The sequence below is a fragment of the Phyllostomus discolor genome, chromosome 6 (assembly GCF_004126475.2).
Source record: "Phyllostomus discolor isolate MPI-MPIP mPhyDis1 chromosome 6, mPhyDis1.pri.v3, whole genome shotgun sequence".
In the NCBI taxonomy this organism is placed as follows: Eukaryota; Metazoa; Chordata; class Mammalia; order Chiroptera; family Phyllostomidae; genus Phyllostomus; species Phyllostomus discolor.
In genome coordinates this window covers 2,567,878-2,589,854 of record NC_040908.2, presented here as the reverse complement: position 1 = coordinate 2,589,854, position 21,977 = coordinate 2,567,878, and the positions used below count along the sequence as shown (strand labels likewise).

Here is a 21,977-nt window from a genome sequence, read left to right as displayed (position 1 = left end):
GTTAGGGTTCTGGTCCAAAACTGCCGTAGCCGGTCCCTCATTCTGTGACTCTGGGGATGAAGGCGGCCCCTCTAGACCTCCGAGGCCCCCCTGTGGTGGGGGACGTGCTTGCCCAGCCGACTGCGGTGAGCACTCCTCTGGTGCACCGCCGAGGTCAGAGGGGACTGTCTTCTGGGTCAGCAGGACAGTTGTCGGTTGTTTCGACTTTCCTTTTGGATAAGACCACATTTAATGGGTGGGGTTTACTCTCACTTGTTAAGGAGTAATCCTGTTGTTTTGTGTTTACGAGATTATTGTGTAGATTTTTTAAAAGATCTTATTTACTTACTTTTAGAGAGCGGGGAGGGAGGGAGAAAGAGAGGGAGAGAAACACCAATGTGTGGTTGCCTCTCACACGCCCCCCACTGGGGACCCGGCCCACAACCCAGGCCTGTGCCCTGACTGGGAATCGAACCGGCAACCCTGTGGTTCACAGACTGGCACTCAATCCACTGAGCCACGCCAGCCAGGGCCATTGTGTGGATTCTCGAGGGGACGTTTTAGATCCCTCAGATGTAAAATGTGATCAAGATCTGGAAACTGGCTGCCAGAGACTGTGAAGTTAGAGTGTAGAGACATCTAAAGCCGTTTAGGTGCTTCTTATGTCACTTCACATGTCGACCTTATGTCGTTCTGTGCGTAGGCATCGGCAGTGCTCCCCTTCGTCCCTGCTCTCTAAAACAGAGGAGCCCTCCTGTGAGGAAGGGCCGCCCCCTCTCCCCGGGGGTCAGGCCGTGAGCACCGACGCTGGCCTGGGCTCGGTCCACGGGGCGGCCGCCTTCTCGAGGGGTGTCCCTGGCAGGCGGTATCTGCTGTGGCGCGAGCTGCTCGCCTGTTCAGGTGCAGCGGAGGCGGCTCCGTCCCTGGTGCCATTGCCCCGTCCTGCCCCCCCCCCCCCAGGGTTGTGCTGTCACCAGGGCACGCCCCAGCACCACCGCCTGAGTGTCGTGGCCTTGTGGCCGCCTGTGTCTGACCTTGCGTGCTGTTCACACACGCGTGTTCCCTCGACTGTTGCAGGGGCCGGGCCCCGCCCCAGGAGCAGTGCTGCTGAGCTCCATGACGGTGGACGCGGTGTGCGAGAAGCTGAAGCAGATCGAGGGGCTGGAGCCGAGCCTGCTGCCCCAGTACTGCGCCACCATCAGGAAGGTGCGTGCCCGGACCTGCCCTGCCCCCCCCCCCCCCCCCCCGCAGCCTCGAGGCTAAGACACTTGGGGAAGCACGGAGTGACACGTGCTGTTTGCATCCAGCTTGGTGGCTGCGTGGTTAAGTGGGGTGGCAGCCCCTTCAGGTCAGATTTTCTGGTCTCCCGTGATTCTCTTATGCCACGTATATAAACGCACTTTTAAATCACGAGTACTCTGGAATATGTCACATTCCGTGTTTCTTTGTTTTACTCAGGCAAACATAAACGGCCGTGTGTTAGCTCAGTGCAACATTGACGAACTGAAGAAAGAAATGAATATGAATTTCGGGGACTGGCATCTTTTCAGAAGCACAGTAAGATATTTTGTATTTACAACGTTGCGTAAAACAAGTGCCCGTGAGTGTTGGTCTAAACTGGAATGTGTCTGTGCCTTTAAAAAGCACAAGAGAGCTGCACTTCGCACCTCTGCCCAGTCCTCGTGGGTTCCTTTAGGCACGGTGTCCAGAGCAGCTGGTGGCGGCCTTGGCCTCGGGCGTTTCACCTGGAAATGTGGGGGAGAGGCCCCTGCTCATTCTCCCTGCTTCACTGACAGAGACTCCATCCTTGACCCGCCTCCAGTCCCGCTCCTCTGAGCCTCCAGGCCTCGGCGTCTGGCCTGCACTGCCCAGTTACGGCAAGAGCCCGGTCAGGCCCGTGTAGGAAGAGCTGCCGCTCCGTGTCCCACCACCCTTGTACGGGGTTGGGCTCCCCCTGGCCCACCGCCCCCTGCCCCCCCTTGCACCCCGCTGTCTCCAGCAGGAATCCACCTGAGCCGCTGAGCCGGCCTCACACGGCCGACCCTGAGTGGTTTCCCCTCGAGTTTCCATCCTCAGGACGCCCTGCCCACCCCTGCCGCCACCCCTGACTGCAGCGCCCCGATCCACGTCACCTTCGGGACCCAGCCCAGCTCTAGCCCCAGGTCCCTGTGCCCCGTTGCCCTGGTCCCCGAGTGCAGCCTGCTCTAGCCACTGCCCCGCCCCAGCTTCCTCTGGCACCGCCCAGGGGCTTTTGTTTTGTCCTTAAGTTAGATGTTAAGCTAAAATGAGAGTGTAACAGTCAGAGTAGAGGACGGTGGAAATAGGGTGATTATCGCCATGACTCCCTTTAGCATTAAAGTGAACGGTGAGCCGACAGAGGAGAAGCTCACTTACGGGAAGTGTGCTTTCTCATGGCCACTGGGTAACTTGGTGATGCTCTGTTTTAAAACAACCTCTGAAGCTTCCCAAAAGCGACCTGTCGGTGTGGATGTGAGTGGTTTCTCTCCTCCCGAAGGTGCTGGAGATGAGGAGTGCGGAGAGCCAGCTGGTCCCGGAAGACCCGCGGCTGCTCAACGAGAACAACAGCGGCCCCGCCGCCCCGGGGGACCCCGCCCGGCGGGCCCCGCACAGCGAGCTGCCGCACGGCGAGCTGGCGGCGCAGACGCCCTACACGCTCAACTTCAGCTTCGAGGAGCTGAACACGCTCGGCCTGGACGAGGGTGCCCCGCGCCACAGCAACCTCAGCTGGCAGGTGGGTGCGCGACGCCCTGCCCCCGTCCCTGAGGACGAGGGCGGTGCTCGGTTCCTGGAGGCTGTGTGGGCTCACTGGGGGGCCACTCAGAAACGGCGCTGGGTGGTGCCTGAGCGGGCACGACGTGGGTGGGCGCCCCGTTCCCAGGGGGCCGTGCGGGGACGCAGGAGTGCTGCAGGGGCGGAGGGGGCGGGGAGGGCGGGGGCAGGGCAGCTCGCAAAGGCACCCCCGGCCTGCTGGGGGCCGTCACGCTCGCTCAGGGGCTGGTGGTCAGAACACGCCTCCCGGTGGGCGTTCCCTTTCTCTCCGTGTCCCACGCTCAGGTGCGCCATGAGTTCCTCCTCGGGGTGTTCGGAGGAGTGGGCGGCCGGCCGGTGGGGCGGAGTGCAAACGCAGGGAGAGGCCAGGGGAGAGTGTGCGGGGAACCAGGAGAGACGGAATTTGGGGGACAGCGGGGGCGGGGTCGGGGGGGAGAGCGAGGACACGTGGGGGAGGAAGCCCAGTGCGCAGGTACAGGGACGCCCGCTGAACGGGAGCGCGCTTAGGAAGCGCGTGCGTGGTCGGTCTGCCGATTTTAGGGGCGGCTTGTTTAGGTCGGTAGTAAAAGTATTTTTTCCGTTGTTATTGTCTTCTCCTAAATACTGTCCGCCTTATTTCTTGGAGTAAGTTGGAAAACCGATCTATTGCTGGGTGTTGACAAAGATTAAAAAATTCCCTTCCTTCACGCTGCGACAGGCCCGCGCCTGCGCCGTGGTCTCTGTGTGTCCACCGCAGAGGCTCCTCTTCTCCGCCGGGACTCTTGTGCGCTCCTGTGCCGCCCGCGCCCGGGGCCTCCTGCCGCGGCCTGGGGGCTCCCGGCCTGCCTGTGACTGCAGCGGTTCTCAGACCTGCTTCTTTCTGAAAAGGACAGTTTCAGAATTCTTTCCCACTCTTAAAAGTTATTGGAGACCTTAGGAGCTTTTGTTCGTGTAAATTCTATCTGTCAATATTTACTATTAGAAACAAAAATGGAGAAACTTTTGAAATATTCATTTATTTAAAAATAAACCTATTATTAACATTTCATGAAAAAATGACAGTATTTTCTAAAGCAAAACAAAATTTAGTGGAAACGACGGGTTTCACAAGTCTTTCTAGTGCCCGGCTTAGCAGAAGACAGCTCGGAGCCCACGTCCACGGCCCCGCTAAATCTCCTGTGACAGCGCCCGCCCCGGAGAGGGAGGAGGCGGGTGGCTTGTTCATCCGTATGGAGGCAGTCTGGACCCGAGGGTCCCCCCAGAGTGGGAGTACCCAGTCTTTGAGAGCAGAGGGTGCTGAGTCCAGGCCGAGGTGTCCCTGGGCCCCGGGCCTGCGGGCCTACAGCAGCCAGCCCGTCCTCTCCCTGCCCACTGACGGACCCACAGTTGGACACTCCGCCTCACTCCTGTGTCTCGGCCTTCGAGCGTCCCTTCAGCCCCTCGACTCTTTTCCTCTGTTCCCGTCTTTTTCCGGATCTGTGCCTTTTACTCCTCGTTTGTTAGCTTTTCTGGGATCAAAAGCAAGTCTAAGCAGAAACCTTCACGTAGGAAATCAGCCTGTTAGAGCTATCTCACGTCTCTCTCTGCTCTGATTTCATGGCCTGGCTGCTGGCCCCGTGGCTTCCGTTCCTGCTGCTGTTTGGCTCCTGGGCGTGTTTACCGTTTCCATGGCACTCCGTGTTCGGTGCCTTCTAAACCTTTTTTTTTTTTTTTTTTTTGGTACCTTGAGCACATTTTCTTACTCTGAATTGAAATTTGACAGAACTGTTGTGTCTTACAAGTTGAGAATGGTTCTTTTTAATATACTTGGAAGATATGAGTCTTGTTTTTAAGATGTAGCTTAGCTTTAATCTCTTTTCTAAGGGGGATTTTTACATTTTATCAATGGAGGTTACTTTTTCCTTACATAAAAGTTAGAAGTTTGAAGTTATGAAAACAAGTGCTAAGATTATTTGTTAATACAACATTTAATTATATTTAAATATTAAGCCAATTTTATTAAAATTTGTGTAACACTTTCTGTTGACAGTGAAGTTTTCTGCAGTTCACAGCTTTTGCTACACTGTGTTATGCAGAATTCGTCCAAAAGACTTGGGTGTGTTGAAGACTGAGAGTGCCTAAGCTGGTGTGTTTGGTTCTGGTTTTCGCTCACTGAGATTTTTCCCCTGTTCACAGTCACAGACGCGCAGGACCCCGAGCCTCTCGAGCCTCAACTCGCAGGACTCCAGCACCGAGATCGCCAAGCTCACGGACAAGGTGCAGGCCGAGTACCGGGACGCGTACCGGGAGTACATCGCGCAGATGTCGCAGCTGGAAGGGGGCCCGGGCTCCGCCGCGGTCAGCGGCCGGTCCTCCCCACACAGCGCCTATTACCTGGGTCAGAGTTCCTCGGGGGGCTCCATCCACTCGAGCCTGGACGCGGAGAAAGGGAGGGACAGCGAGCCGAAGCCGGATGACGGCAGGAAGTCCTTCCTGATGAAGAGGGCAGACGTCACAGACCACTCCTCGTCGGGGGTCTCCACCAGCGACGCCTCGCCCCTGGACCCCATCACGGAGGAGGACGAGAAGCCCGACCAGTCGGGCAGCAAGCTGCTCCCGGGCAAGAAGTCCTCGGAAAGGTCAAGCCTCTTCCAGACGGACCTGAAGCTCAAGGGCGGGGGGCTGCGCTACCAGAAGCTCCCGAGCGACGAGGACGAGTCGGGGACGGAGGAGTCCGACAACACCCCGCTGCTCCGGGACGACAAGGACAAGAGGGCGGAGGGGAAGGCCGAGCGCGCGGCCAAGTCCCCGGAGCACAGCGCCGAGCCGCTCAGAACCTTCATCAAGGCGAAGGAGTACCTGGCGGACGCCCTGCTGGACAAGAAGGACTCCTCCGACTCCGGGGTGAGGTCCAGCGAGAGCTCGCCCAACCACTCGGAGGCGGCCGACGACCCGCAGCTGGAGAAGGCCAACCTCATCGAGCTGGAGGAGGACGGCCGCGGCGGGGCCCGGGGGGTCCCGCACAGCCTCAGCGGCCTGCCGGACCCCCTGGTGGCCCGCATGTCCATCTGCTCCGAGGACAAGAAGAGCCCGTCCGAGTGCAGCCTGACGGCCAGCAGCCCCGAGGAGAGCTGGCCCGCGTGCCCCAAGGGCTACAACCTGAACCGCACGCCCAGCACCGTGACCCTGAACAACAACAGCGCGCCGGCCGGCAGGGCCCACCAGCACTTCGACGACCGCGACGGGACCCGGGAGACGCCCCCGGTCCTCCTGAGGCCCGCCCCCAGCTCCGGCCCCGCGGCCGTTCAGAATGAAAACCTGAAGAGCATGGCGCACAAGCGAGCCCAGCGCGCCAGCTACACGCGGCTCTCGAAGGACTCCTCCGAGCTGCTCGCCGTGGCCGCCTCCGAGAGCACGGGCTTCGGGGAGGAGAGGGAGAGCATCCTCTGAGGCGGACGCCCGGGCCGGGCAGCCGCAGCCGCAGCAGCCGCAGTGTGTTAGTGTTAGTGTTCGTGTGCCCCTGGCACGCCGGCCCCCCGGGCGCGTCTCCCCCGCGTGTCCCTCACAAACGCGTGGCCGGCGAGGAGGCCTGTGGTGGCAGGGGCACGCAGTGCACCACGGGGGACGGTGCTGGGAAGGCCGGGGCCGTCCGCCTCCACCGTCTGTGCATTGGAGGCTTTAAAACCCACCGCTGTCACCTGCCCGCCGGAACACCCCCGTGAACGTCTGTGGGACGAGACCTGCGTGCAGAGATCGGTCAGAGAGGTTGTCGCGGGCGGAGGGTTTGACCGGCCGGACGGCAGCGGCTGGCGGCCCCGTGTGTGCAGCGCTCTCTCCTCAGACTTTCGGGGGGGGGGGCTCTGGAAGGGGGGCCGACGCCGGTTCTGCTCGTGAGGCGCTGACAGGCTGTGGGGTAGCCGGAGCCTGAAGCAAATCAAGAGCCAGGGCTCCCCTATGTAAACGGTCACACGGCTCATCACAGGGTTCTGAGTTTTAGGAACAAGGTGTGGGATGAAGAGGGCGTTCAAGATTGATAAGCCGGTGGGTCGGAATGCCCCCGACCCGGTGCTGCCCCCGAGCCCCAGACCCGGCCCAGGTGCCTGGGAGCCCGCCCTGGGCCACGCCGGGACCCTTGAAACCACGTGCCCGCGGTTTCTCGGTGGCCCGGCAGGGAGAGGGGGAACTGCACGCCCGCCCCTGGAGGGTCGGGGGGGGGGGACGTGGGCAGCACGGGCCGAGTGCACGTCTGCGGAACGGGGGCACGGGCAGGCGACGGCGTCCGAAAGGCCGGTGCCCAGCCGGGTGGGACGAGACCTTGACCAGCCTCATCCGCTCCTGAGTCAGCGTGTGAGCTCTTTCCGGGGGAGGGTCTGGGGAGGGGGTCGTTTCTCTAGGGTTAAAGACCTGGAATGAAGCAAGGGTAAGGGTGGAGGGATCCCAGCTAGGTTCCCGTGGACCGGGAGTGCACCCTGCCGTCACGCACTGGGGTGGGGGGGGGGGTTGCTGTTTTAACGTAGCCGATTGGTGTGGAATTCATTCTGGCAGCGTATCAGTCAGACTTTAGATGGTGAGACTGTAGATGCTGATTATCTGAATTTAGTGTTGCATTTGTGATGCTTTTCACTTCGTGGATTTTTACTTATGTGCTGAATAAACTATTTCCTTGACCAGACATTGCACTGGATAGCTGCTCCTGGGGGCCTGGTTGCCGTGGGGTTGGAGCGGGGCCCACCATTCTCATGACGTGTCTCTGTGGCATGCCCTTAGCAAACGCCGCAGCCAGTTACAGGAAGGCAGGACGTTGTTGACATTAATATATTGAAATGGTGACATTTTAGTACTCACGGTGTTCATTAATTTGCAGTGTTGTATATTTACTAATTTTGGAGGTAATGTTTTGTGTCTTTTTGGGTGGGTGGAAGCAGCTTAATGTCATTGTAGTGCGTTTATGCTGTTTGTGAAGTTAACACTATAATATTAAGTGTGCAAATAGATTTAGAAATAAATAAATTGCATGCAATTCTGACTCATGGATTTTTATTCACTACAGTGGCAATTATTCACATTCGATTAAAAATAAGGAAGTAACGGGTGTGTGTGTGTGTTATTTCCGATCTCCCAAGTTTGTCGGGCCCCTCGGGTGCGGGCACTGGCCATGCAGCCGGCCCGCGGCGCTCCCCTCCCCCGACGCCCGGCCGCAGGACTCCTGGCTGCGCGCTCCTGTAGCTGCGGGAGCCGGGCCGTCCACGTCCTGGGGGGGCCGGTCATCACATGGGCGTCCCGGAGGAGTCCGCGCTTCCACACCGTCTGTCGTCGCACCGTCCTCCCCTCGCGTCTGCGTGTGTGTCTGGCGGACAGCTCCGCGTGGTCCGCACGCGTGCACAGGTGCAGCGCGCTGGGTGAGAAGTGGTGGAGCAGGGGGCTGATGCTCAGCCGTGCGACTCCTTCAGTGCCTGCATCATCTGCCGTCTTTAACCGGCCATGTCACAGGCCTCACTCTGAGCTGGGCGTCCTGACCGCGGAGCAGCGGGACCGGGAGCCAGACCTGTGCTCCCTGGGTGCGCGCAGTGAGCGGGCGCTTCCTGGGGGCAGGCAGGAAGGGAGGCGGAGCTGTTGCCGTCTCCGCCAGCTGGCCCTCTCCCGACGCCCGGTGCACAAGGGCCAGCTCGAATCCTGGGGGGCGTGAGCAGCCGTAGCTAAACTAGCATTTCCGTCACCGATGGGAGAATGTGTGTTGGTGGCATATTTCACTGAGGCGTGTTTTAGAAGCGGGCAGAGTGATTCCAGTTGCCAGCCCCATAACTGGAGCCGCGTCTGCTGCCGTGCTCGCCCTGCACGGAGAACTCCCCGCCATCCGCGTGCCACGGTGCCGCGGCGTGGCATGTTTGTGGCCGTGATCTCCTTTTCTCCCTGACCGTGTAAGAAAACACTTTTTGGATGAAATCGAATCCTTCATTCTTCTGGCTAAAATGCTGAATTTAAATAGTTGTAAGATGACCTGATTTGGGTAGGACCAGGAATTCTCAGCCCACTTAGAAGTATCCCTGAGCCGAAAAATCCCCGACTTCCCGGCAAGTTTTGGGCAAACCCACGGAACCACCAGGAGAAGAGCGAGCCGCTGGGCACTGTGCCTTTACTTCCGGGGCGCATGATGCCGGGGGGAGTGCGCAGGGGCTGCGGGGAGGGCGGTAAAACTAACCCCCTTGGCAGGCGGGCTCCTTTGTTCCCCCCTGTGCTCCTAGACCGGGGCTGCTGCCTCGGGGCAGTGGGGGAGAGGTGGGGGGACGTTCTTGCCTGGGGTGTATACGGGAGGCTAAAGGAGGTGATGGCATGTTTAACCTCCGGGGTGGGGGGTGTGCCTCGCTCTGCCCCGCCCCTGCACTGGAACCTCCGCATGGGAAGCAGAGACTGGCGGTGCAGATGAGCTGGACACAGGAAAAACACCCGTGTAGCAGCGAGCCCGCGCTGGGTGGGCCTTTCGTGGGCGGCGTCACTTCAGGGAGGTTGAGGGTCCCTGGCTTGGCCTCGGCTGGTTAACTAACTAGAGAGAGTTGAGAGCCTCACGTAATTGTGACCCCTTTCGTGCCTAGGAGCAGAGCGCCGCCCTTGAGGTAGACAGATCGTCCGAGGATCCTCCCGTGTGAACCCAGGTATGTGAAACGTCAGCTTCAGAGTCAGGTTTTAGGCCAGCCCTTGGAGACAGTTCGCACCAGTGGGCAGATTTCTGCTCTCCCCATCTTAAGAAACAGAGTTAGGCAAGAACCATCTGGAACAGCTGCTGTAGGTCCAGCTCTGTCACCTCCATGGCCAGAGCGTGTCGGGTGACTGACCTTCGGTGAAGCCCGGCCGTGAACGGTCCGCCGGGCCCGGGCCTGCGCGTGGGGACCGGGGCCGGAGCTGCAGGCTTCAGTGGAGGGGGCGGTGGTGCTGGGCACCCCCGGAGCAGAGCGCTGTCTGAGGGGGGCCCGCCCCCAATTCCCAGGTGCAAAGAATCCATCAGAATCAAGGTGATTTCCAGGCAAACATCAGTGATTCGACCCAACTGGAGGGAATGAAGACTGACCAAAATTGGCAAAAACACGAATTTCTTAACACTGTGAAATAAAGGCAGTGCAACTGTTTGGACACACACAATATTTTGAATCCATCTGGAGTATAACTAGTAGTCAGTTTTCTAAAAAATCCTCACCCAGTGTCACAGGTTCGATTCCCAGTCAGGGTACATGCCTGGGTTGCAGGCCATGACCCCCGGCAACTGCACATTGATGTTTCTCTCTCTCTCTCTCTATCTCCCTCCCTTTCCTCTCTAAAAATAAATAAAATCTTTAAAAAAAAAATCCTCACTTGAGGTTGTATTTATTGACTTTGGAATGAGAGGAAGGGAAGGGCAGCACCAACTGCCTCCTGCACACGCCCTGGCCAGAGAGCAAACCGCAGCCTGGGTGTGCACCCCAACCAGGAATCGAACCCACGACCTTTGGGTGCGTGGGGCGGTGCTCCAACCCGCTGAGCCACCTGGCCAGGCTGGTTGCTTGTTTATAAATATGCAAGTCTTCAGTTTTCTGGGGCTAAGGATGCTTTTTACAGGTATTAGCACTAATTCTATACATATTAGGAACCCTTTCTTGGTCTTGAACGTCACAAAGTATCAAACTGATTTATTAGAACTTGAATAAGTGAAATTTTCCTTTAAAAAAGGTATAGAGCCACGTGCTCCCTATTACTCAAATTAAGCTATTTGGAATAGTTAAGACCACCTTGCTTCCTCGCTGTCATTTTCTAACTTGAACGCGTATTTTGTGCTTATTTGCCTCATTTTCTTTCAAGGCAGCAGGGCCCTAGACCTCAGTGCCCCCCGGCAGTTCGGCGAACCCCTCACCGTTGGCTCCCTCGCCAGGCGCACGGCACAGAGGACGCCGCCGCCACCACCAGGCCCGCGGCCGGCCAGCCGGAGAAGGCGCCGGCTCGCTGCCGCCGGTCGTCTCTGTGCTGAGCCGGTGCTGAGTTCGAATTCGCCCCAATGAGATGCCCCGTCCCTAAGACTGCAGGTGCAAGCCCAGAGGCAGAGCAGAAGGCGCGTCAGCGAACTCACGCACGAGACACTCCTGTCTCACGCGGCATCTTCCTGGGCAAGCGTCGAAGGAAAAGCAGCTATTTTCAGAACTGTGGTTTCCGACACCTGCCCTTTCCCAAGCTGTGTCCCTGGGCGTCTGCTGTGGAGCGCCTATCGTTAAACTTCGTGCACGTTAAACTGTTTCTGTTTTGAAAGAAATCACTTTCTTTTGAGTTGTTGTGCTCTTCCTCCTCTGTCTTTACCTGGGTTCTTCCCACTCGTTTTGTCTTAAGTTTTTTTCTATGTTGTCATGCCTTCAGCCCACATCACATTTACCCTGACACGTTCCCGAGAGCAGGGGGACGGGACGGGACGGGACCTCATGACAGACGGTGCTGAGACCCAGTCCTAGGTCTCGGGCGGCCGGCAGGACCGTCCGTGCTGGTGGTGCCTGTGAGTGGGTGTGGTCGGCCACCCGAAGGGCAGCCCACAGGCCTGCTCTCGGGTCCCTCACGGCCGGCCCCCCCACCATTGCTCCATGCCTGCTGGGTACCTGCTGGCCCCGGGGGGGAAGGTTTCTGCTGGCGGCTGTGGGCATCTCTGGAGGCGCCCCGTTGGTCCTGAGCTCCCGGGGAAGGACGCCCCAGCCCATCTGGGCGGGTGCTGTGCTGTGGACTGGGAGGCGCTCGGTTCTGCGGGCCCGGGCGTTACCACCCTCCTGCGCCCCGTCCGCCCTGCGCTCTGCCCGGCCAGTGGGGGGCACCCGTCCTCCGACGGCGCCTGACCGTGGAGTGGAGTCGAAGTGGCCCCACGCCGCCTGCCGTCTCGGGGCATCACGGGCATTCTCGGGGGCAGTGGCTGTGGGGCGCACTGCCGCACGTCACGTCCATCTGTACTGTTCTCGGGTGGTCGGGGGCGGGTCAGTTCTCACGCTCCCATGACGCGTGGGGACCACAGCTGCGTCCGTCCGTGGTGTCTGCGTCGTCCCTTCGGGCGGGGCCGGGCTGGGCCTGCACGTGCCGTCCGCGTGGGCACCCTAACAGCCTCTCACGGACCCACGGGTGTGTTCACAGAGAAAACAGCCTGTTTGCTTCAAACCTCAGACTCGCTTGTTCCTGCTGATGATCGTGGAACAACATTCAGGTTCTGGCTGGAAGTCTGTTCGCTTTTTTAACGCCCCTCACCCCGTCATCACTCACAGACTGGACGGCTGTGGGGGTTGGGGGGACCCTGTGGGGCCGTCGCTCGTCCCCGATTCACCGCAGAGAGACGGTGACCCAGGTGGCGGGCGGGTGGCACCGGGTTGGGGGAACCGCCTGCCTGATGATCTGAGCGCTCGCCCGAGCCAACTCGGTGGTCAGCGCTTCCACGGGCTGGCTCCCGACCCCTGGACAACGGCCCTGTCGTCACCCGGGCTCACAGTTGAGGATGCGCCGTGTGTGAGACGTTTGTAGCTGCCCCTAAAACACGGAGCCGGTGTCACTGTCCTCACCTCCCGGAGAAAGGGACCCGGGGGTCCGAGGCCGCCCCGCCCCTCCCGGCCCGCGTGCGCGCAGTGAGCAGCCAGTGAACCCAACGAAAACGCCCGCCCTGCTGTTCTGAACCCCGGCCAGCGCCTGGCCCCGTCACTCTGTGCTGCGGGCCGTGCTGCCTCGGTCCCCACGCCCCCACGTGGCCGCAGGAGATGGCAGCGGACTCCGTGACTCGGCAAGGCCTGGCCTCTGGAGGGAACCGGAGCCAGAGCTGCGTGGGGCTGAGGGAAGCAGCCGCCGGGGATGGGGGTGGCGCTTCCTCGGTGACCCAGAAACAAGGGGTCGGAGTTCGCACTGGAAAGTCACAGTGTTCTCAGCCCTGGCCGGCGTGGCTCAGTGGATGGAGCGCGGGCTGCGAACCAAAGCATCGCAGGTTCGATTCCCGGTCAGAGCACATGCCTGGGTTGCAGGCCACGGCCCCCAGCAACCGCACATTGATGTTTCTCTCTCTCTCTCTTTCTCCCTCCCTTCCCTCTCTAAAAATAAATAAATACAATCTTAAAAAAAAAAAGAAAAAAAGTCACAGTGTTCCCAAGAGACCCAGAAGTGCACTCGGCAACATCGCAGGGAGCGGGCGGCTCTGTCCCTCCGCCCCCCGCGGCACCGCCAAACCCGGGGGTCAGACATCCTCCCACGTGGTCACACGCACGAGCCCGGCGTGCAGGGCCCGACGCCCGCTGGGGGACCCCCAAGTCCTCGCCCCTGCTGTGCACCAGTTGCTTCGCCGCCAGGTGCGGACGGGGCAGGGGCACGTGTGTTTCTGTCCTCCGTCCACACCTGCACAGGTGTGGTGACTGCTGGCAAGCAGGCCCAGCAGACCTGTCCTCCAGAAAGCAGGCGGGAAGGCGACACCCAGGGCCCCGGGGCTCCCTGGGGGGGCAGACGGCCTTCCCTGAACAGCAGGGGGCTCATCATCTCGGCCTCCTCCCTCAGAGAAGGCGGCACTGTCGGGGGCGGGGGGACAGGACTCCCCCAGTGTGGGGGGGCCCTAAAAGGCACAATGCCCCAAAGGCAGGTCCTCCTGGGTGAGGTGCAGGGGTCCCGCTGCCCAGTCTTGGGGCCCGGACAGTGTGGGTGGGCGGGGAGGACGCTCACGTGGGGGAAGGGCAGCAGCCCTGGCCACACAGGAGCAGGGGGGGCCCGGGGCCCAGGCCCTGCCTCAGCCGCTGTGAGGCCGGTTGAACATGGGGTCTGGGGGACACTGGGGGCTCTGGCACCCCTTGGGGGGCAGGACTGAGAGAGCAGGGCCAGACACTGGGGCCAGCTGGCCAGAGGCCACGGAAGAGGAGGCCTGACGTGGCCACCTGGCCGGGGGACAGGCGTGAGCAGGAGCATGGGAGGGGCCAATGCCGGGCTGCCCGCAGGCACCCAGGATGGGACACCCACCCGGGACCAGTGACACCCCCCAGGGTGAGTGGAAAGCGTGGGGTCCTTTGCCTTCCGTGGCCGTGGATGTCACTCTGTCTGCAAACCAGGGGAGGCGTCGTGGTCTGGTGGCAGCGGCAACCCCCCCTCCAGGAGTGTCCTTGGGAAACCACGGCCGTCCCCCCCCCCCCCCCCCCCCCCGCTGACCTGCACTCACGGAGCGGCCCCACCGCACAGAGGAGAGGGGCCCGAGGGTCAGAGGGACGGGGGCGGTCTCGGGCGAGCCCGGCCCTGGGGGGCTGTCCAGGGTCAGAGCCCAGGGTCCTGGGCCCTGGTGCGGGTCTCCCGCCCCCCATGACACTCTCCCCGGGAAGAGGAGGGTCCCGAGAGCCGGGGGGAGTCCGGCCCTCCCTGCACACCCCCAGCTCCTCTCTGGGTCACCCCCCTACCGCTGCGGGGCGCTGGGCGGGTGCCCCGAAGGCCAGGCCTCAGCGCACCCTGGAGGCCCTGGCTCATCTGCCCTGTCTCCTGCCAAGGGCGGGGGAGGGTGGGCAGGCAGGGGGGGTGGGGGGGGTGGGGGGCGGAGCAGACCCGACTGAGAGTGCAGAAGCCCACCGCCGAGAGGCTGAAAGCTCCCCCGAGTGAACCTACGACAAGATCGGTGATGAGTCTCCAGAAGGCGGGCATTAGACACCATTCAGTGTCGCTCCCGTGGGGATGACCTCACGGCATAATCACAGACCTGCTCCGCACCCCGGGGACCGTCAGGATGTGGGGCTGCACGCCCCGCCCGCCACGCTGGCAGCTCCCGGCGTCACGCTGACCGCCCTGTCCACCTCGGGGGCCCTCGGGAGGGACAGAGCCACAGAGCCCGGGGACAAGCCGCAGCCTGTATGGCCCGGGAGGACCCTCAGTGGTTGTAATGGACGGAGTGAAACGGCCCGCTAGGTGTAAAGCACTCACGGGGTCATTGATGCGGACCTTGCTTCTGGAAGGTTCTCACGGGCATTTCGGGGTACGCACCACGGGCATTGTGGGGTGCACCCCAGGGCCTGACAGGCTCAGCCAGAAAATCCCCCTAAGTCAGGACAGTTTGAAATGGGATGGACTCAGCCAGTTTGGATTAAATGTAAATGTGAGGTTTCTCGCTCCTTCACCTATTTCCCGTGGGGGAGTGAAGTTCCAGCTGACACGTTTGGGAGTGATTTTCCCCGGGAGGCCGGGGTGGGGCCGGGGCGAAACCTGGTGAACGGAGGGCGGTGGGCGCGGCCTTCCCTGCCCGTGGCCGGCAGGGCTGCATGGGGTTCCCTCTCTCTCTCTTTTTCTGTTGAGACCTTTGAAGGAATGTGTAAGTTTTTAAGAACTTTCTTCCAGAACTGACGAAACTTACTTCGAAGACTCTGTTTGTCAAATAACATGTACGGCGTGGGCTCCAGGGGGAAAAGCCTTCCGACCTTGGACCGTATTCCCGCAGGCTGGCGCCCGTGGAAACACGTGCGTGGCAGGGCAGAGGAGAGGTGGGCAGGACGCCCGGGCCTCACGGGTGTTCTTTGCTGCCGCAGGGGGACCCGTAAGAGGTGCCCGCGCTCATGGAGCCGAGTCCCACCTCCGTCTCCGTGGGTGCCAGGCCGCCTGGCCCGGTGACATGGGTGGGTCACCATTTTTTTCAAGTGTTTTTTTCAAGATTGTTTTAGCTATTTGGGCTCTCTTGAGATTCCATGTATATTTTTAAACGGGTGTTTCTATTTCTGCAAAAAACAATCACTGGGGTTTTGACAGGGATTGCACTGACTCTGCGGATGGATCGCTTTGGGTGGTATCGACATTTTAACCATATTAAACTCTCCGATTCACGAATGCGGAGTATCTGCCCATTCATTTATGTCTTCTTTCACTTTTTTCAGCAAGGTGTTGTCATTGTCATGGCATGTCTCTCCTCGGTCGATTCCTAAGTATTTTGCTCTCTTTGACACTGTGGGAAATGGGTTGTTTTCTTAATATCATTTCAGGTTGTGCCTGGTTAGTGTATAAAATGCTCCGGTAGTTTTTAATCTGGGTTTTAACCATTTCGCTTAGTTTTCAATTTCAGTAACAATTGCTTGTGATTTTCTTATGTTTTCAATTAGTTCTTTGATTTCTTTAATCAGTTTAATCACCCTTATTTATAGCCTTCACAGTTCTTTGGTTTCTACTCTTTCCCTTCATCATCTCTACGGAGTCTTTCGTGGCAAACTGCTCTCCGGAGGTTTAGAAAAATTTTAAGTTTTAAACGGACTTTCAGCAAGCCACTAACTGTGAGAACTGGGTGTGGGCTCTGCTGAGGGCTTCTCTCTCCAGATGCCAGCTGTGTTTGCTACTGTCAAGCACCAGGGGGCCGCCAGCCAGGAGCCCATTTTTATGTTAATGTGTCTCAGACGGATCCCCTCCTCAGGAAGGCCGCTCTAGGGCTCTGAGTGTTCCGGGGAGACGTTGGTCCCCTCCTGCGCTCAGGCAGACAGAGCCGAGATGGCGAGATCACCAGCCTCCACCATCCTGCATGCTGGTCTCAGCGCCGATGTCCTGCTTCTGGCGGTTGCAAACCCTTGGACCCCAGCTATGGTCGGGCCCAGGCCCCTGACGACTCGGGTCACGGCCTCCCGGGCACTCTCAGCGCACGTGCGCACTCGCGTCCCTGAGCTCTCTCTGCGGTCCTGCCGCCCTTGGGTCTCAGGCTGGTGCTCCCCAGGCCCTCACACAAGCTACACCCCTGTGCCTCGCCGGAAGCCCCTTCTCCAGGGGCCAAGGGAGCCTGTCCCGGGTCACTGCCTGCCCCTGGTCATTTGCTTCTCGCCTCTGCGCCCATTTTCTGCAGAAATGCGGGACCGCAGGTCTGCCTACCTCTGAGCATCTGTCCGCGGTTGTTGGGAACCGAAACGAGATGTGAACTGACCTGCACATTTGTCGTCTGCGGTCAGGGAGGCCTTGGCTGCTTTTCTTTTTTTTAAAGATTTTTTATTTATTCATTTTTAGAGAGGGAAGGGAGGGAGACAGAGAGAGAGAGAGAAACCTCAATGTGCGGTTGCTGGGGGTTATAGCCTGCAACCCAGGCATGTACCTGGCTGGGAATCGAACCTGCCACACTTTGGTTTGCAGCCTGCACTCAATCCACTGAGCTACGCCAGCGGGGGCCCTACAGCTCCTTTTCTAGTAAAAGACTGGCTAATGGAACTCCACAGTGTCGGCTCGTTCGAGTGGCTTGCATCACAGGCATGCACGGAAAAACCAGTGCGGTCTGCTAATATCAACACAGTAAAAATGTTTTACCAAACCCACCCCCAAGTTATGTTTTATGATTCTCAAAAAACCCCACAAAACAAAAAGCCCACCCTAACCCTGAAGCGCTCCTCCTAAAATTGATAGACTGCATCTCCCAACCAAACCCTAGAGCCACGCGACGCACGGCGGAGAAAGCCGGACCTATTCTCGTTAGGCTCTGGGAGAAGAAGACACGGACACAGACTGCTCCTTCGCCTTCGCCGGGGAAGTCCCGGTTAACGCTGTGAAGCAGCTGAGAAAAATAAAATAAAATTACACAAAAAGTTGGGAAAAGGGAGGGAAACGGTCTGGGTTTCACTGGACTTCACAATTCATTTTTCTCCTCCACGCAGTTGTAACCTCTTTGCAGCCAGAGGCCGTGTCCGATGCATTTACTAGAATCCGGGCCGGCAACCCAGTTTTCGAGTTGGTGGTAGGTACTCGTTTACAACAAGGATGCGAAGTGGTGGAGGTGAAATGAGATTCACACGTGGGAACGACTTGCACGTGGTAGAGAGGTAATCTTGCGTGACATCACCCCTCATTACAAAAGACTGTGCTTCTCCCCAGGCGCCCAAGGCCCCTGCTCACGGCCCCGCCCCCGCCCCCGCCCCTCCCCCTCCCGGGCCGCCTTCCTCGGGCCCGCCAGCAGGTGGCGCTCGGCCTCCACCGGCCGGACCCCACGGGCCGCCCGGCCCCGCGCCGCCAGTTCCCTCCGAAAGGTGGCGCTCTTCCCCGACGCTGCTGCTCCTCGGGGTCCGCGTCCGAACGCGGCCCGCGGTCCTCGGCTCCCAGCGCCCGCGCGGGTGCTCGGAGCGGCCCCGCCCCGGCTGCGCGGCTTCCCCGGAGAGCCCAGGAGCCGCCGCAGGAAGCCCTCCGTCCGGGCAGCCCGCTCGCCCGCCCGAGCCGACCGCGCGCGGGTCACCGAGGCTGGAGGCGACCAGGGCTGGTGTCTGCGCCCCCCCCCCCCCGCCGCCCCCGGAGGGAAGACGGAAGGACCGGGCTGAGGGCGGCGGCTGACCCCCGCGCTTCCCGCCCTCGCCCCGCGGGGACCCTGCGAGGCGGCGCGAGGCGGGCTGGCGTCCGGCGGCCAGACCTGGGGTGCCAGGTCCGGAGCGCGGCCTGCGTCCGGACCACCGGCCCCGGCCAGGTGCCGCCGCCGAGCCCGCCCCGCCCCCGGAGCACCGGTATCGACCACACCGACGGCCCCGGGGGCTGCGCGCGTTCCCGGCAGGGCTCACCTGCGGGCGCGGCCGGGGTCCCCAGCCGTCCGGGCCGCCCCCGCCCGGTGCCCCTCCCCCCGCTCGCGGGTGATGGATTCCGCGTCCGGGCAGGAAGCGCCGCCGCCGCCCCCGCCCCCGCCCCCCCCCCCCCCCCCCCCCCCAACACCTGCACGGCTGGGCCCAGGGGTGGCCCCAGGTGAGACGACTGCCATGCCTCTTCCCTCCTCCAGGTCAGTGCTCCTCCCACGGGCCTTCCAGAACCTACCACCCCGACCCTCAAAGGGGAGTATCTCCCACTTTGAGAATATAAATACACGAGGACTTTTGAATTTTAAAAACGTATCTAGATTAACCACCCCTTTTAAAGCAGGGTCCGAATGTGCCACGTGGGGGCTCGCCGCAGCCACGGCACGTGGGTGTCTCTCTCCTCTCCTTCCCTGGGAGTCGGGGAGCGCAGTCAGGGGTGAAGGGCGAGCGCGCAGCCACCTGCGCGGGAAAGCAGGCCAGGCCCAGCCCTGCCTCCGGGCGCTGGGCGGGCCGCTGGTGCACCCAGTACCGGGAAGCTGCGGAGGCCCAGTGCTCGGGGCCCCGCAGCTCCGCCGCTGGGAGCCAGATGACACCCGGGGGTCTCTTAGCCCTTCCCCTGAATCTTCCGTCACGATCTGAAACCTATGGACCCTTTTCTTTTATGAGGAACAAGCAGTTTCCTTTACTCCAGAAGTGTCTGAACACCTCCTCAGGCAGGCAGCCCAGGTTTACTTTGAGTGAGCGACTCCTTCTCAGTCTGAAACTCAGCCACAAGGCACGGAACCAGTTCTCCCTGAGGAACTAAGAGAAACTCGGGTGTGTCTACCCTCCCAGCCCCGGGCTTGTATCAGATAAGCGTCTCTGCTCCGGAGCCACAGACAAGGCCTGGAGAGTGGCCGTGGCTGCAGGGGTGAAGGACAAGTGGTTAAATAAAATGGGGGGCGGGGGGACACCTGAAAAACCATCCAGAATTCAGATATCGGCTCCAGACATGTTTTATTATCATCTTACACAGTCTACATAAACTTGAACTTGTATTGGTTCAGGTTGGGTTATAACATAGCATAATAAAAATCAAAGCACTGGTCCTCTGAAATAAAGCGAGCAAATCACCATTCAATAAACACACTTGATTTATTCCGTATAAAAGGTTAAGTTTACAACTAAACTTTTATAAAAAGTTTAGCATAGGTACATCATTACACTTTGTACGCAGAAATAGACATCTCTGCCGCTATACAAGGAAACTCTGATTAAAGAGTTCACAAGGTTTCACTCCATATATATATATATTTATATATAAATATATACACAGCATTCAGCAGGCTTGCGTCCAAATGGCCATTGCTGACCGAAAGACTTCACTAAGTAACTGAACACTGGATCCTTCCGGTATTCGCGCTCCACCTTTGTCAAAGGCAAAGTCTGCTAAGATTGGGCAATCCCTTGTGATTTTCACGTTGGCGCTCCCCATGGTGGGAACAGTATATAAAGAAAACCTTCCAACTGCAGAAAGGGCATTAAAAGTCTTTTTCATAAATAACTACCACAGTCCGGCCTCCGCAGAAAACTCCCCGGGGGAGGAGGATCTGACCCTTCTTGGTTCTGCTTCCATTTTTTAAAAAGGTCCATTCAACGTGCTGTCCTCCTTGTGAAATGGCTGAAAAATAAGTTCCTGTGGGTCTGTTGTTGTGCAAAGTGGGGAGAGTCATGAACACCTGCAAAAGATTGCGAGAGAGAAGAGGCAAGTTTAGGAGAACGCAAGCTAAGGGCAGAGGCGGGCAGGCTGGCGCCGGGAGGAAGCCACAGTTTGAACATTTAACCAAACACTCCGAGATTGGGCAAACCCTGGCGTCCAGATGCAGCCCACACAACCCTCGGCCCCGGCAGCGCAGATTAAACACTGAAACAGCAGCGACTCCAGGGAAAAACTTCCCCGCGCAATCTCCTCTTCGGATCTGCAGCAGCAGCGCTCCCAGGCGCCAGTCTGCTTCTTGTAACAATTATTTGATTGAAAACAGCCCTTTCGTGAACAGATAGGGCAGCCGGATCCCACATCACAGGCAGGGCTGGCTGAGGCGCAGGGCAGCAGTGCCCGCCGCGCCGAATCCCACGGGGCCACAGTTTTGGGAAGGAGGGTCCCTGTGGAATTTGCGGCGATAAGATTAATCACACGGAGGTTAGTACCTCGTAGTACCAGGGCAGCAGCACACAGCAGCTAGGGCGCTGCATTCCAGACAGAAGCCAACACACACTTTCTTCCACCACCTTCCTAGGAACTTACTGGCCTGTTTTTTTTTGTTGTTGTTGTTGTTTTTAAGAAAAATACCCTGGGATCTTGGGTCACCAGGGCTAGAAGCTCCTACATGCAGACAATGTACTCACATTCATTTACTAGACCCAGTTTTTTCCTGATACACAAAGTACCCGCACACGCCAAGAAACACTCCAAGGGGCAGTTTCGCCAGTGGGAGCCACAGGCAAAAAAAAAAAAAAAAAAAAAACCACTCACCATTTACTCAGCCACAGAGTGCTTTGCTGTCATTTGACATGAACTCAGAAGGGAATTCGGAAGCCTGCGAGAGACAGGGGACAAACGGCACGACGTTAGACAACCTTACGGAGAAAGGGCCTCTTTCTCTCTCCCTCTCTCTCAAAGTAGTCCATATAGCAGCAAGTTCCGTGAAATATGTCTGGGCTCTAATTCAGATCAGAGAGAGAGAGAGACATGAGCATGTCAGAACTTAAAGCAATTTCACGCACGGCTCAGTCTGCAGCAGATTGGTAAGAAAATAAAGTTAATTAGCTCATCTGTGCAGTCACCGACTACAGCCGTTTGGACAATGGGGTGTGCCCGCGGCAGCCCGGGCGAGGGGAGCCGGGGTGCGCGGCGGCGAGCCGGGGGGCGCCGGGGGCAGGTCTTACCTGCAAGGACAGGATGCTGATGTCCGTGTTCAGGGTGGTCAGCGGCGTCCTGGACGCCTGGCTCTGGCCGGGGCGCGGGTGGTGCAGGCTGACAATGGTGGGGTGCGAGTCCAGGGCGATCTGCAGGTCCAGGATGTAGTCGATGACGTGCTGCAGGATTTCCATCTTGCTCACCTTCTTGTTCTGGGGGATGCTGGGCACCAGCTCCTTGAGCTTGGAGTAGCAGTCGTTCATGTTGTAGAGCAGGCTCATCGGGTCGTCCACCGGGGTTTTGCTCCGGGAGATGCCCAGGCTGTGGTCCGAAAGGCTGTTTTTCCTAACGGACCTCACGGGGCTGAAGGCTTTCATGCTGACCGCGGGGAAGGAAGCAGAGACCGGGAGGGAGCGGGCTGCCCTGGAGATCAGGCCGCCGCCGCCGCCTGCTGAGCTCCCGCGCTCGGCACCGGGCTCGACTCAGAATGAAGCCGCGAGCGCGGCGGGGCGGCTTTTATCTGCGTTAGCCGGGGCCGCACGATCCAGCTCTCCTGCGTCCCCATTGGTGGGAGGAGACGTGTCCATCAGGCCGGGTGGGCTCTCCCATTGGCGGGCGCGGGCGCGGGGCGAGAGCTCGGTCCTTCCGCGTTTGCAGCCAATCCCCGCGGGGTGGGCGGGGCGAGCGCGAGCCCAGCTGGGGTGGTAAATAGAGTACAGTACGCGCGGGGCGGGAGGGGGCAGGGACGCCGGGGAAGCGGGAAGGGGGCCCGGGAGGAGGGGGCGCGGGGTGGGGTGGGGAAGCCGGGGAGGGAACCGGGTCAGTAAGGAAAGGTGGGGGAGGGGGACTCGCAGCAATCT

General features: G+C 59.6%; 2 protein-coding genes across 7 annotated transcripts in view; one reads left to right on the top strand and one right to left on the bottom strand.

Annotated features, from left to right (window-relative positions):
* KIDINS220 (kinase D interacting substrate 220) overlaps positions 1-6,193 on the top strand; it is a 67,233-nt gene extending 61,040 nt beyond the window's left edge. For all 6 annotated transcript variants that reach the window (XM_028517375.2, XM_028517372.2, XM_036027629.1 and 3 more), the window contains 4 exons: positions 1,057-1,185; positions 1,438-1,536; positions 2,495-2,731; positions 4,924-6,193. In XM_028517375.2, coding sequence (XP_028373176.1) covers positions 1,057-1,185; positions 1,438-1,536; positions 2,495-2,731; positions 4,924-6,177 — 1,719 coding nt within the window. In that variant the 3' untranslated portion in view covers positions 6,178-6,193. The remainder of the gene's footprint in view (positions 1-1,056; positions 1,186-1,437; positions 1,537-2,494; positions 2,732-4,923) is intronic.
* A 13,007-nt stretch (positions 6,194-19,200) lies between these two features.
* On the bottom strand, positions 19,201-21,697 carry ID2 (inhibitor of DNA binding 2). Its single transcript, XM_028515715.2, is given in 4 exon segments — positions 19,201-19,939; positions 20,734-20,797; positions 21,147-21,569; positions 21,572-21,697. Coding segments are annotated over 3 exon segments (591 nt in total). The 5' UTR covers positions 21,683-21,697; the 3' UTR covers positions 19,201-19,939; positions 20,734-20,740.
* Positions 21,698-21,977: the final 280 nt, after the last annotated feature.